The sequence below is a fragment of the Budorcas taxicolor genome, chromosome 13 (genome assembly GCF_023091745.1).
Source record: "Budorcas taxicolor isolate Tak-1 chromosome 13, Takin1.1, whole genome shotgun sequence".
Lineage (NCBI taxonomy): Eukaryota > Metazoa > Chordata > Mammalia > Artiodactyla > Bovidae > Budorcas > Budorcas taxicolor.
In genome coordinates this window covers 42702849-42715464 of record NC_068922.1, presented here as the reverse complement: position 1 = coordinate 42715464, position 12616 = coordinate 42702849, and the positions used below count along the sequence as shown (strand labels likewise).

The following is a 12616-nucleotide window of genomic DNA, read 5'->3' as shown; positions in this document are numbered from 1 at the left end:
TGCCCCCAATCCCTCCCAGCATCAGAGTCTTTTCCAATGAGCTCAGTGGTGTCCAACTCTTTGCGACCCATGGACTGCATCATGCCAGGATTCCCTGTCCTTCACTATCTCCAAGAGTTTGTTCAAACTCATGTCCATTGAGTCAGTGATGCCATCCAACCATCTCATCTTCTGTCACCCCCTTCTCCTCCGGCCTTCAACCTTTCCCAGCATCAGGCTGTTTTCCAACCAGTCAATTCTTCACATCAGGTGACCAAAGTACTGGAGCTTCAGCTTCAGCATCAGTCCTTCCAACGAATATTCAGGGTTGATTTCCTTCAGGATTGACTGGTTGGATCTCCTTGCTGTTCGATGGACTCTCAGGAGTCTTCTCCAGCACCACAATATGAGAGCATCAAAAGTACTTAACTAAAGTACTTAACTGCTAAAACTGAATTTTGGTATCTAAAGGAAGGCTCATCACATTACTATCAAAATCCAGTATAAATCATTAAATAAAGATGCAGGTGATGTTTAGTTATTAGAAGAGAGACAGTCAACTTTGAAGCCAAATTATTGACCACTATCGTTGGGTTTCTGGGGAAGGAAATGGCAACCCACTCCAGGCTTCCTGCCTGGAGAAACCCATGAACAGAGGATCCTGGTGGGCTACCGTCCAGGGGGTCGCACAAGAATCTGGCATGACAGCACACACGCAATGGTGCACGGCTGGGTTTCATCTCAATGTAAGGAGTTCAAATCTTGTGATTTTCTTAGAAGACACAACTCTAAATCATCCAAGCAAACACGCTCTTTGCTAACCCCTTAGGGGAGAAAATAGACTGGAACACAATGTAACCTTCCAGGACAGGATTCTTATCACAGCTGGCATCGTCTTTTGTGAAGCAACTGACATGCCTTACATCCAGCCAGTCAGCCCATCAGTACCTGCTGAGGTGGAAAGCGAGGCTGCAGGTTCAATCTTCCCACTTGCTTTGGTCCCCTTGTGGCCCCAGACCACACACTCAGCCCACCCTCAACTATATACCCGTGTTGTCAAAGGGGAACATAGGTAGGAGAGTGCAGGTCCCCAGAAGAACATCTATTCCTGTTGCTAGAAAACAACGAAAGGCAGGCAGCCAATAATGCTAAAGATTATACAAAACACACGCATCTTGTGAAAGAGGAGGGTGTAAGCCAACAACTATCCTAGCAAAAAGTTCTGGACTCCTTTAATTCTTCATGCATCAGCTGTTGTGGTTGTTTAGTCGTTGTCTGACTCTATGTGACCCTATGGACTGTAGCCCGCAGGCTCCTCTGTCCATGAGGATTCTCCAGGCAAAAATACTGGAGTAGGTAGTGTCAACTACAAACTGGCACTTACCAAGAGCACTGACAATGACTGAACAACAAAGGCATTTGCCATCTGCTTCTATGGAGATTGAACCCCATGCTGCTATAGCTGTTGACCTTCAACAACCCCTGAGGGAGTTCAGGCCGGTGGGAGGCACTCTGTGCTCCAGGGAATCTGGGGGGACAGGTCTTTCTACATGGATGTTTTTAGGAACAGATTTTATGATCTCAATACTTGCATCTCCTCATATCTATAGAGAAGCACTAAGTCCCTTCATGGTGACATCAGATCCTCATGACTAACAAAAAAACCTTTTGAAAAATGAGTATTTTATGGTATGGAACGCCTCCTTCACCCAAACCTTACATATATATTGGCCTTCCCCCACTGCAGCTCTTGAGCAGTCTCTCAGAGCTATCTGAGATGCTGCCTCACGGGCTGCAGTCCTCATTTTGGCCCCAGTAAAACTTAACTTGCAACTCCCAAGTTGTACATCTTTTTCAGTCAACAGTAGCCGTTTTCTTTCCCAGGGAATCTTCCCGACCCAGGGACTGAGCTTGCATCTCCTCTGTTGGCAGGTGGGTTCTTTACCACTGAGTTGCCAGGGAAGCCCTTCATGTATCAGTCAGAGAGCCCAGTAAATGCAATTCCTTTGTCTTAGTTAAAGAAATCTTCTGAAATCCAGTAAAAGGATAAAGAGCTAGGAATTTCATACGATGGATTTTTATGGCTTCAAATAACATTATTCCTGAAAACAAAATGGGTAAGAGGGAACACCCAGCGCAGGCATTACACGGAGTAAAGGGCTTTTCTTTTTCACCCAGAAACAAATAGAGGCAGGTTTCTATGTAAAGGGACCCAGGGCTTCAGAATCAGGACCATTTGAAGAGTACGTTATGGGCAATTTCTTTCTTCCAAAGAAATGAAGCAGAACAACCAGGACTACAGGTTACTCATCAACAGGGTTAGGCAAGCCCTTATGGAGCTGGAACACCGTTCTGGAAAGAAACAAACCTTAGCTGCGAAGTGAAGTGCCGTGAGATGGGTAGATCCTGCTCTTGCATCAATGTCGACGCCAAGCTCCGAGACCAGGAATCGGATGGCTTCATCCTGCCCAGTGACTGCTGCCCGGTGGATGGCCTGGGCCCCCAGTGAGTCCTCAGCAGACACGCAAGCCTAGGAGGTGAGGACGGACATGAGCAAAAGGAGCATAGACACTTGGGTCCACAGACCTTTTGATGTTTTGGCAAAACTCTGCCGTCTACATATGTTTTTCTGGGTAGATCATACAGAGCTTTTATCGGATTCTCAAAGGATGCTCTAACCAAAGAACTGCTTAAGATTCAAAGCTAAGGTGCCAAAAAAAGTATAGTCACCAGGGAGAGTCTGTTGTTATTATTACTGTGAAACAGCTGCTGTTTATTGAAGACATTTTGCTAACTGCTTTCTGTACATCTATTTAATCCTTACCGTAACCCTGTGAAAAAGTGAAACTTGTCTGTTTTACATATGATGCTTAAAGAGGTAAAGGGGGCCTACAGTGGGGAAGGTGGCATAGTTCTGAGTTCTGAACCCACCATCCGAATCACCGTGCTTCCTGTTTATCCCCTGGGCTAAAACTTGTAGAAATAACCGTAGGGACGGAACCAAACCGTTTCTCTACCTTGTGCTTTTTGAGGAGCAGCCTGGCCACGTCCGTGTGGCCACACTGAACGGCATCCATGAAGGGCGTGAGGCCACACCTGTCTCTGCAGTCCGGTTCGTACTGGCACCTGGAGCCCAGACCCAAAGCAACAGCTGAGAACAGTCACCACTTCAAACCCTACAGCGCTGACTCTGGCCCACCTGCCTTACAGAGCATCCGTGAGGACCTGATGTGCTGGCCCTATGTCCCCGCCTTAGCGTCTGGGGAGCACGTTGGTGTCGAGCAAACCTGCTCCTCTCCCAACTTCCCATCCCATTTTAGGGACTGTCATCTCCCCAGCTTCTCCTGCAGAGCTTTATAGTCACCCCTTATTGCTCACAAAACTTCTCAATTCTCCATCCAGCATGTGAAACAAATTAGTATCCTTCTTTCCAGCTTCATCTTCACCCCTTAAGACGGAGGCAACAGGCAACAGCCTCCTACTTGTTTTTCTCTTTAGTTCCGCCCAGCCGTTTTGTTCTTACCACCAACAAAGTAATCTTTTCGCCACATATTTAGGTTATGGCCACTCCTGGTTCAAGCCTTTAACTGCTTCCCAACCACAAAGGACAAAGTCTACAAAGCTCAGTATGACCTCGTAGGTCAGGACTACGTGGAACCTACTTACTTCTCCGGGTTCCTCGGGCCTCTCCTCCCTGTGCTTAAGGAGACCCCCTTCAGCCCGGTCCCACAGCCTATCTGTCCTCCCTCCATTCCTCCCTCTTCTTCTGTCTCTACTTTCTTCGTGGTCCTACTTCTCTCTCCTTCTTGGCCCCACTGCCTTCTTCCATTCCTACTTCTCTGCTCCCACCTTTTCTGCGATCCTTCTTCTTGGCCCCACCTCCTACCTGTCCCACCTTCTTCCATTCCTACCTTCTCCTGTGTTCCTATCTTTGTGGCCCTTCCTGTTTCCTTTTTCTCAGCCCCACCTCCTAGCTGTCCCATCTTCTTCTGTTCTCACCTTCTTCGTGGTCCTACCTGTTTCCCCTTCTTTGGGCCCCACCTCCTACCCGTCCCACCTTCTTCCATTCCTACCTTCTCCTTTGTTCCTATCTTCTTTGTGGTCCTACCCATCTCCCCTTTTTCTCAGCTCCACCTCCTACCTGTCCCATCTTCTGTTCCTACCTTCAACAATCCTGCCTGTCCCACCTCCTTCTGCTCCTCTAGCTACTGGCCCTTTGCTGCCTTTGCACTTGCTGGACACTGCCTGGAACATCCCAGCGCCATTCTTCACCTTGCCACCTCCAAGGCATCCTTCGCATTGCAGCTTCAAGGAGACCTCACAGAGCCGTTTTCCCCACAGATCTATAGGGACGACCCGTGCTCCTGCACAGAACTGAGGGCTTTCCCTTCGCAATATTATCACAACTTGTAATTTTATGACATTTCTGTGATGGTGTTTCTATACTCAGCTTCTACACTAGCCTGCAGGTGGTCAGGGAAAGGACTGTGTTTACTGCTTATTGCCTGGTGCCTAACACATAGGAGGCACTCAGAAAGCGATGGTTGAATGAAGGCGCATTAATGACTGCAGACGACACGTATGTCCCAACGTGCAGCAGGTGAGCCCTACACAGCGACGCTGTCAGGGCGCTGCATTCTGCTTCCTCTTCTTCACTCACCATCTCCTGGGTAACCTCTTTCATCCTCTGGGTTGAATTGTCACTTCTAAGCCAGTGAGGCCCACTCCTGTATCTCGGCCACACCCATCCTCTGGGCCTAGATCTGTGTCTAACTGCTCGGTAGACAACTCTTCCTGGGTGTCTCACAGGTACATGTAACTCAATGTGTCCAAAACCGACGTGAAAGCGAGTGAATGAATATTTCTTGGGTGAACAGATAGAGGGATAAATTCTTCCCAGGTTTGTTAGCTGTTTTTGTTTCACCTTTATCTGCTTATGTCCTGTCTTCATTTCTCTTTTGGTACCTTAGATTCTTTCTGAACAATCTGTCTGAGCTCTTTAGGTGGCAACTCTTTATGATACTGTCAGAATTAACAGATATTGTCCTCAATTTGCTGTTTTGTTCTTACCTCTGAAGAAGCACCTCTACTGCCTCTAAACAGCCATGCATTGCTGGGAGGAGAGAGTTGAGAATGAGAGCTTTTTAGTGGAAAATTAGAATGCCTCTTCCCTCTTGGCACCTCTCTCTGCCCCGTCCCTGTAGCTGTGGGAGTATTGGATTAGGCTTGCTGCCACTGCCCCAGAAAAGGACAGATTCAGCTGGAGGAGTGGGGAAGGGTCCTATTTTCACCTAATGGGTACAAGGCCCCTAATTTATCATCCTCTCTTTATGAGACTTTCATGGCAAACTTTTAACCCTAAACCTCCATCCTCATCCTCATGCTACAAATCCCTAGGGCCAGGCAGTTTTTGCCTGGGAAATGTAAAACATTGTAAGAGTAATCCATGACAAAATAATCAGGGATTTAATTCTGCTGCTAAAAATAACTATCCTCTGTAACAAAGATTTTTGACTCTGTTCTCCACTGTTTTGTGTGAATTACTAGGTGCTAACTGCTCCTTCACAAGAGCAGGGGAGCTCATCAGTTTATGAGCAGGGAATTCCACTCATATGCAAAGTTTTTTTCTTTTTTGGGGGGGTTGGGGGGCTGTGTTGCAACGCATGTGGAATTTTAGCTGCTCAACCAGGGATTGAACCCATGCCCCTTGCAGTGGAAGCATGGAGTCTAAACCACTGGACCATCAGGGAAGCCCCTATGTCCAAAGTTTTAAAAAGGATACCTTGGTTCCTAACTGCCCCTAGTGACCAGAACAACTGTGTGCCTACCTCCTCAATGATATCATGTCATGAGTCTTGATTTCCGAGAAGTCTAAAGGCCGTGTATTCAAGTTCAAGGTACTGCCCAGTAGGCTACCAATTACGGTCTAAATGTCTTTATTTGAATTACTGGGCTGCTTAATGCCCCTTTCGTTTTACACTGCTACACTTTCGCTTTTAACTAATTTAAGATAATTTACAAATACTTAGTCCAGAGTTAAGGATAGTTACTCCAAACAATCAAAAGAGTGGCCGAGAATTATATTCGACATTATCACTGGATGAGTCACAATCCACTGGGCTTTGGGATTTAATTATAAGCACCCTTGTGCTTCCCAGGTGGCGCTAGTGGTAGAGTCTGCCGGTCAATGCCGAAGGTGCAACAGACTCGGGTTCGATCCCTGGGTTGGGAAGATCCTCTGGAGGAGGAAATGGCAACCCACTCCAGTACTCTTGCCTGGAGAATCCCATAGACAGGGGAGCCTGGCTACAGTCGATGGGGTCCCAGAGAGTCAGACACGACTGAGCAGACTCTCGCTCATGTTTATTTAAATGGATAGCACCGTGGCAGGTGTTGCTGAAGATATGAGGGAATAGTCCCCTTTCCTTCTGCTTTTAATAATAATAATAATCATAATAACGTGAAAACAACAGCTGTTCTGAGCTCACTGTGTGTGGAGCGCTGTGCTGAGGGACATGCATGCACCTTAATCCCCATGACCCTGTGATATGGGCTTTGTTGCTGCCATTATTCTGTGGCTAAGGAAACCTGCTTGAGAGATTAATTTCCTCAAGGTCTGCCCAAGGTCAGAGACATAGTAAGGAACAGAAGCAGCCCACCATCTAACCTGTGGATGGCAATGGCAAGCCACTCCAGTGTTCTTGCCTGGAGAATCCCATGGACAGAGGAGGACTACTACTTGTGGGCTACAGTCCCTGGAGATTGCAAGAGTTGGACACAACTTAGTGACTAAACCACCACCACCACCACCATCTAACTAACTGGGGAGGAGCAGACAGACAGAAGTGAAAAGTCACCTAAAACAAGAAATAAGCACAAGCTGAGGGCCGAGTGACATTGGCTTTGTAAACTGTTTGCCAAAACACTCCAAAGCAGCTTGTGTTCCCTACCCCCTACTTCCCCTGTACCACCCCCACCATGGGGGGCATCCCGCAGGTCTGGACCACACCTGCCGTGTGCAGCGGGGTCCTCCCGATCTTGCTGTCTGTCCTCCAGACAGAGGGGCAAACTGCAAGCAGGTACTGGAGGATCAGAGGGTCGCCCTCGCGGCTGGCGATGTGAAAACTGTTCCAGCCGTCTTTGTTCTTCAGGAGTGGATTGGCGCCGTGCTCCACGAGATCCCGGATCACCTCGAGGTTTCTCCTCGTGCAGGCCATCATCAAAGGAGTCCTAAGGCCGATGGGACAAGCTGTCAGGTGGAACAGCAGCTGAGACTCTGGAAGCCCAGGACCAGGGCTTCAGAAAAACGCACACCCATGGCGGAGACAGAAGACCTGGAGGACTCAGGGGGTCTGGGAAGCAGGCAAACAGCTTTGGCTGGCAACTTTCCTGCCTGCCGTGAGGAAGCTGGGAGAAATAACCAGGGAAAAACGACTCTGATATGGGTGCCCCTATAAGTGGGAAACACAGAAGAGGCAAAGGTGCTTCTGAACTAGTTTTTCGTATAGCACTGAACTGGAACAGAACCCACCAAAGTTACGGTTTGTGCTATCTGCAAGAGAGGCACTGTGCTAGACCATCCCATTCACTTCAATCAGTAACCCTTTATTAAACTGTGGGGAAACAACTTTAAAAAGAGCATTTGATGGAGAAGGAAATGGCAGGATTTTTGCTTAGAGAATCTCATGGACAGAGGAGCCTGGGAGGCTACAGTCCATGGTGTTGCAGAGTCGGACAAGACTGAGAGATTGAGCATGCACACACAAGCAGGGCCAAATAAATATTTTAAAAATAAATAAATAAAAGAAAAAGGAGCAGCTGACACAGCGCCTTGCTGAAAGGAGCCCACACTGGTAGAGCAGGTACAACAGTGGTCCATTACGGTGAGTTCCTGACCTGATGTGTGTCCACAACTGAGGAGACTGAACCACATCACTGTCAACTACTCCTCTCACCAAAGTGATTCAGTGCTTCTGCTTCTCAGCTGCTCCTGCGTGTGCGCATGCTCAGTCAGTCATGTCCAACTCATAGCCCACCAGGCTCCTCTGACCGTGGGATCTCCCGGGCAAGAATACTGGAGCGGGTTGCCATGTCTTCCTCCGGGGGATCTTCCTGACCAGGGATCGAACCCGTGTCTCTTGCATTGTCTGGATTGGCAGGGTATTCCCTGAGTGACCTGGGAACCCTCTCAAGCCCACGACCCCTGGAAGGCAGGGTAGACCTTGGTTACCTCCTATCCCCAGGGTCTGGCCCAGCCTGAGCTCAACACAACTAGATGGGTCTCAGCCAGGATTTGTCCTGAAACTGCTTTGGTATTACTTCATCATCGACAATCTTGTTTTCATTTTTTAAATTTTTTATTTTGTATTGGGGTACAGCTGATTAACAATGTTGTGATAGTTTTAGGTGAACAGTGAAGAGACTCAGCCATACATATACATGGACCCAATCTTCCCCAAACCCCCGCTCCCATCCAGGCTGCCACATAACATAGAGCAAAGTTCCCTGTGCTATACAGTATGTCCTTATTGGGACAGCTAGGGCATTTGAGATGGTCATGTACACACTGCTATATTTAAAATGTTTTGGTTTTTTATTTCTGGTAATGTAGTAATGAGAGTGAATGAAAAATCAAGAGGGAGAAACTTGGATGAATGAAGGCTGGAATCTTAAAGAAGGGGCTTCGTAGAGGGAAGGACTCCAGGGAAGAAGGGACTTGCGAAAGCCAGGAAGGTGAGAACAGTCAAAAATGTCTCTCTGTAACTGCACTTCCTGAGCGCACAGTCAAATGAAACTTGCCCTTGTGATAGTTGTTTGGGGAGGCTGTTTCTTTATCCACAGTTCAGTTCAGTTCAGAGATCTCTAGTCTTTCCCATTCTATCATTTTCTTCTATTTCTTTACATTGATCACTGAGGAAGGCTTTCTTATCTCTCCTTGCTATTCTTTATCCACAGAACTGTTTTAAAAGAGGTAATATGCCTCCACTATCTTTAGACCAACTTACTAGCAGCAGAAGAAAATGTCTTGTGCTTAGTCACAGCCAAAGCGCAAACCTCGAAACATAAGGAGGCCTATTCCCCCATGCCAGTGGGCAAGATGTACTTTATTAAGCTATATGGCTGTCTGATGCAATTCTTTTTTATATAAGATCAGGGATTCCTTGTGGATTCATTCAGGAACTTCATTATGTTATGAACCTTCAGGTGTTCAAACCTCTAAGCAAGTGGACAGACATAGTGAGGACTGAAAACCACGTGGATCTATTAACAGAATGCAATTGCTTCGTGTGATGGTTACAGGTGTGGTGTTGGAGAACTCTTGACAGTCCCTTGGACTGCAAGAAGATCAAACCAGTCAACCCTAAAGGAAATCAGTCCTGAATATTCATTGGAAGGACTGATGCTGAAGCTGAAACTCCAATACTTTGGCCACCTGATGTGAAGAACTGACTCATTGGAAAAGACCCTGATGCTGGGAAAGACTGAAGGCAGGAGGAGAAGGGGACGACAGAGGATGAGATGGTTGGATGGCATCACTGACTCAATGGGTGTGAGTTTGAGCAAGCTCTGGGAGGTGGTGACTGACAGGGAAGCCTGGTGTGTGGCAGTCCATGGGGTCCCAAAGAGTCAGACATGACTGAGGGACTGAACCGAACTGATGGACTAAAGGTGAGCACTGTGCCTGTGGAGGTGGTCATGTGATAAACCACATGGAGCAACCCACATACTTACCTGTGCTCACCTGTATAACTGTGAAATCTGAGTAAGTGTCCTGATTGTAGCAATGTCAGTTTCTTCTTTTTATTACTGTAAGATGTTAACTTTGGGGCAAGCCTGGGGGAAGGTGCATGGGACTTCCCACTTGTCTTTGGAAATTTCTGAGAAGCTATAACTAGGAATTTCAAAACGGAAAGTTAAAAAGTGTCATGGGTGCACTAATCATTTAGCTAGATGTTTCCAGAACATCCCGTCTGGGGCCCATGCAACACGCAGTACCTACAGGCAAGTCGTAGTTTGAGTCTATTCTATCTGAGCATGTTCCTTACTGCTCTCTGCTCTATCACGGGAGGCAGTCTGGAACAGGAGGCTCCAACAGTTAACCTCACAAGGGCAGCAACGATGCTCTGCTCTGTAGGGGAAGGCTGACCGGCTACGGTGTGGAGGCCGACCAAGAGTGGGAATCTGCCATCAGCGGGGAGGGGTGGGGGCCCTCTGCAAGGCCCACCACTTACCAGTCGGCCTTCTTCAGGCAGTCGACCGCGGCCCCCCGGCCCAGCAGGTACCGCACGCAGTCCCGATGCCCCATGGAGGCAGCCTCGTGCAGAGGCCGCTTGTAGTCCCGGTTGGCGGCTTCGATGTCCAGGTCCCAGGTCTCAACCAGATAGGCCAAGACGTCCCGGCGGCCGTGGCGGGCGGCGCAGTGCAGGAGGGTGTCCCCGGCCGGCCCCGCGCAGCCCGCGTGCCCCGCCGCCCGCAGCTCCCTGCGCAGGGTGCACAGCCGGCCGTCCTGCACCAGCCGGCACAGCCGCCGCGGGTCAGCGGGCCCGGCCATGGCCGCGGGCTCAGGCCCGCCGGGAACAGCCCGGGATCCTCTTCCGGGCCCGCCCCGCCTCCGCCGGGGCCCGCCTTCGAGATCCTCCCCCGGGACCCTCTGGCCCCTGGGGACCCTCTTCCGGATGCACCCAGCCCCCCAGACCCTCAGGTCTCTGGCTGACCACGCGCCCCGCAAGCCGCCGCGGACGCCGCCGCCCGCGCCGGTTTCATTTTGGGGCGAACCCTCTGGACTGCCGCCGAAGGCTGAGGTCACACACGGCTCCGGCCCCGCCTGGACGGGGTGGGACCCGCGCGTCCCCGCCCACGACCCCGCCCCCTGCAGGCAACTCCACCCACAACCTCGACCCCGCCCACCCCCGCCGGCCGCGCCCCCTCCGCCGGTCCCAGAGCCTCGAGGAATTCTGGGAAAGTTTCTGCTCGCCCCTTCCGCGCTAGCGGAAGCTCTGACTAGACGAGGCCCGCTAGCGGGGTGGGGGGGAGAGTGAGGGTGCGCGTTCCGATTGGCCGCTGGAGTCGTTCGTCAGCGCGTCCCCTCCGAATGCGCGCTATGATTTTCCGGGGATGGGTTCTATCAGTGTCGCCGGCAGGCTCTTCTCCGGCCGGTTGCGGCGGTGGCGGCGGAGACGGAGCTGGTGAAGACTGTCTGCGGACTACTCGGGGGCTTGCTCTTCTCGGGGACGCCTGTTGTGCCCACGGCCCGGGGAAGCGCGGCCCGAAGCGGAGGACGGTTTGCGGCGGCCCTGCGCGCAGCCTGGAGCTCCGGACCAGGAAGTGCAGGACATTGGTCCGGACTTCGTTCCTAGCTCTCCCTGCGGGCTCCTTGGGGCCCTGCCCCGAGCCGCACCCGCAGCCCGCTCACATTTTTGCCTTCCTGCGGGTGGAAGCCCTGTCCCGGAACCTGAGCGTGTGTGCCTCTCCGGAGGAGGGTCGTCAGTGATCCGCTGGCCCGGAGCGCGCTCCTTGTTCTCTGAAGTTTTCTCTAAAAGTGCCCGGCGCCGCCTCGCTTAACGCGTGCTCCTGACGGTGGCCTTTCCTCAGAAATTCCCCTCAGAAAATATTTCCTCAGAAATGTTCGTGTCCCGTTGTCCTCCAGAATGAGATCCCAAACCCTGGAAGCATCTGAGACCTTTCTGTGCGCGTCTCAGCGTGTTTATTTTTCCCATCCATCCCTGTATTCTGTCCGCAGCAAACGATGTGCTGCCTCCAGGCTGTGGACCGTGTGTCCTTAGCTTGGTCTGATATGCACCCCACGTCCAACCAGCCCAAAGGGCCCCCTCATGTCTCTGTGGACGTCTCACCTCTTCCAGGCTCCACTCCCCGAGTAACTCCTCTGCTCCATCCCGCGGACGTCACCCTGTCTCTCCTCCTTGTACCGCTATAGCGATTTATACCTCTGTGGGCTTCCCTTATAGCTCAGTTGGTAAAGAATCTGCCTGTAATCCAGGAGACCCCGGCTTGATCCCTGGGTTGGGAAGAGCCCCTGGAGAAGGGATAGGCTGCCCACTCCAGTATTCTTGGGCTTCCCTTGTGGCTCAGCTGGTAAAGAATCAGCCTGCAATACGGGAGACCTGGGTTGGGAAGATCCCCTGGAGAAGAGAAAGGCTACCGGCTCCAGTATTCTGGCCTGGAGAATTCACACGGACTGTGTAGTCAGAGTCAGACACTACAGAATGACTTTCACTTTCAAGCCTGTCACGTTCTAGGTGTGGTCTTAGAGAGGCTTCCTCCTTCATTTGAGCTATTAGAGCATAGCTGGAGGGCTGGTTGTCCTGTTTGTGCATTCTCTATTGGATCTCACGATGTTTTGTTGTTAAGTTGCTTCAGTCCTGTCCTACTCTTTGCGACCCTGAAGACTATAGCTCATCAGGCTCCTCTGTCCATGGGAATCTCCAGGCAAGAACACGAGTGGGTTACCATGCCCTCCACCAGGGGATCTTCCCCACCCAGGGATCAAACCTGCATCTCTTCTGTCTCCTGCATTGGCAGGCAGACCACCTGGGAGGCCCAATATTTTACATATATTAATAAGAGGTGATTACTGAATGAGTGTTGTGTGTAGTCTCAGGAGTACCTTCTGAGGATG

General features: G+C 50.5%; 1 protein-coding gene across 7 annotated transcripts in view; it reads right to left on the bottom strand.

The window, feature by feature from the left end:
* Nucleotides 1–10531, bottom strand: part of ANKRD16 (ankyrin repeat domain 16) — a 37580-nt gene extending 27049 nt beyond the window's left edge. For all 7 annotated transcript variants that reach the window (XR_008200450.1, XM_052650768.1, XM_052650764.1 and 4 more), the window contains exons 1-5: nucleotides 10212–10531; nucleotides 6989–7209; nucleotides 5050–5092; nucleotides 2997–3105; nucleotides 2348–2509 (exon numbers count right to left, since the gene is read on the bottom strand). Coding sequence is in view for 6 of the 7 variants with exons in the window: in XM_052650768.1 (XP_052506728.1) it covers nucleotides 2348–2509; nucleotides 2997–3105; nucleotides 5050–5092; nucleotides 6989–7209; nucleotides 10212–10531 (855 nt within the window). In the remaining variant the exon portion in view is untranslated. The remainder of the gene's footprint in view (nucleotides 1–2347; nucleotides 2510–2996; nucleotides 3106–5049; nucleotides 5093–6988; nucleotides 7210–10211) is intronic.
* Nucleotides 10532–12616: the final 2085 nt, after the last annotated feature.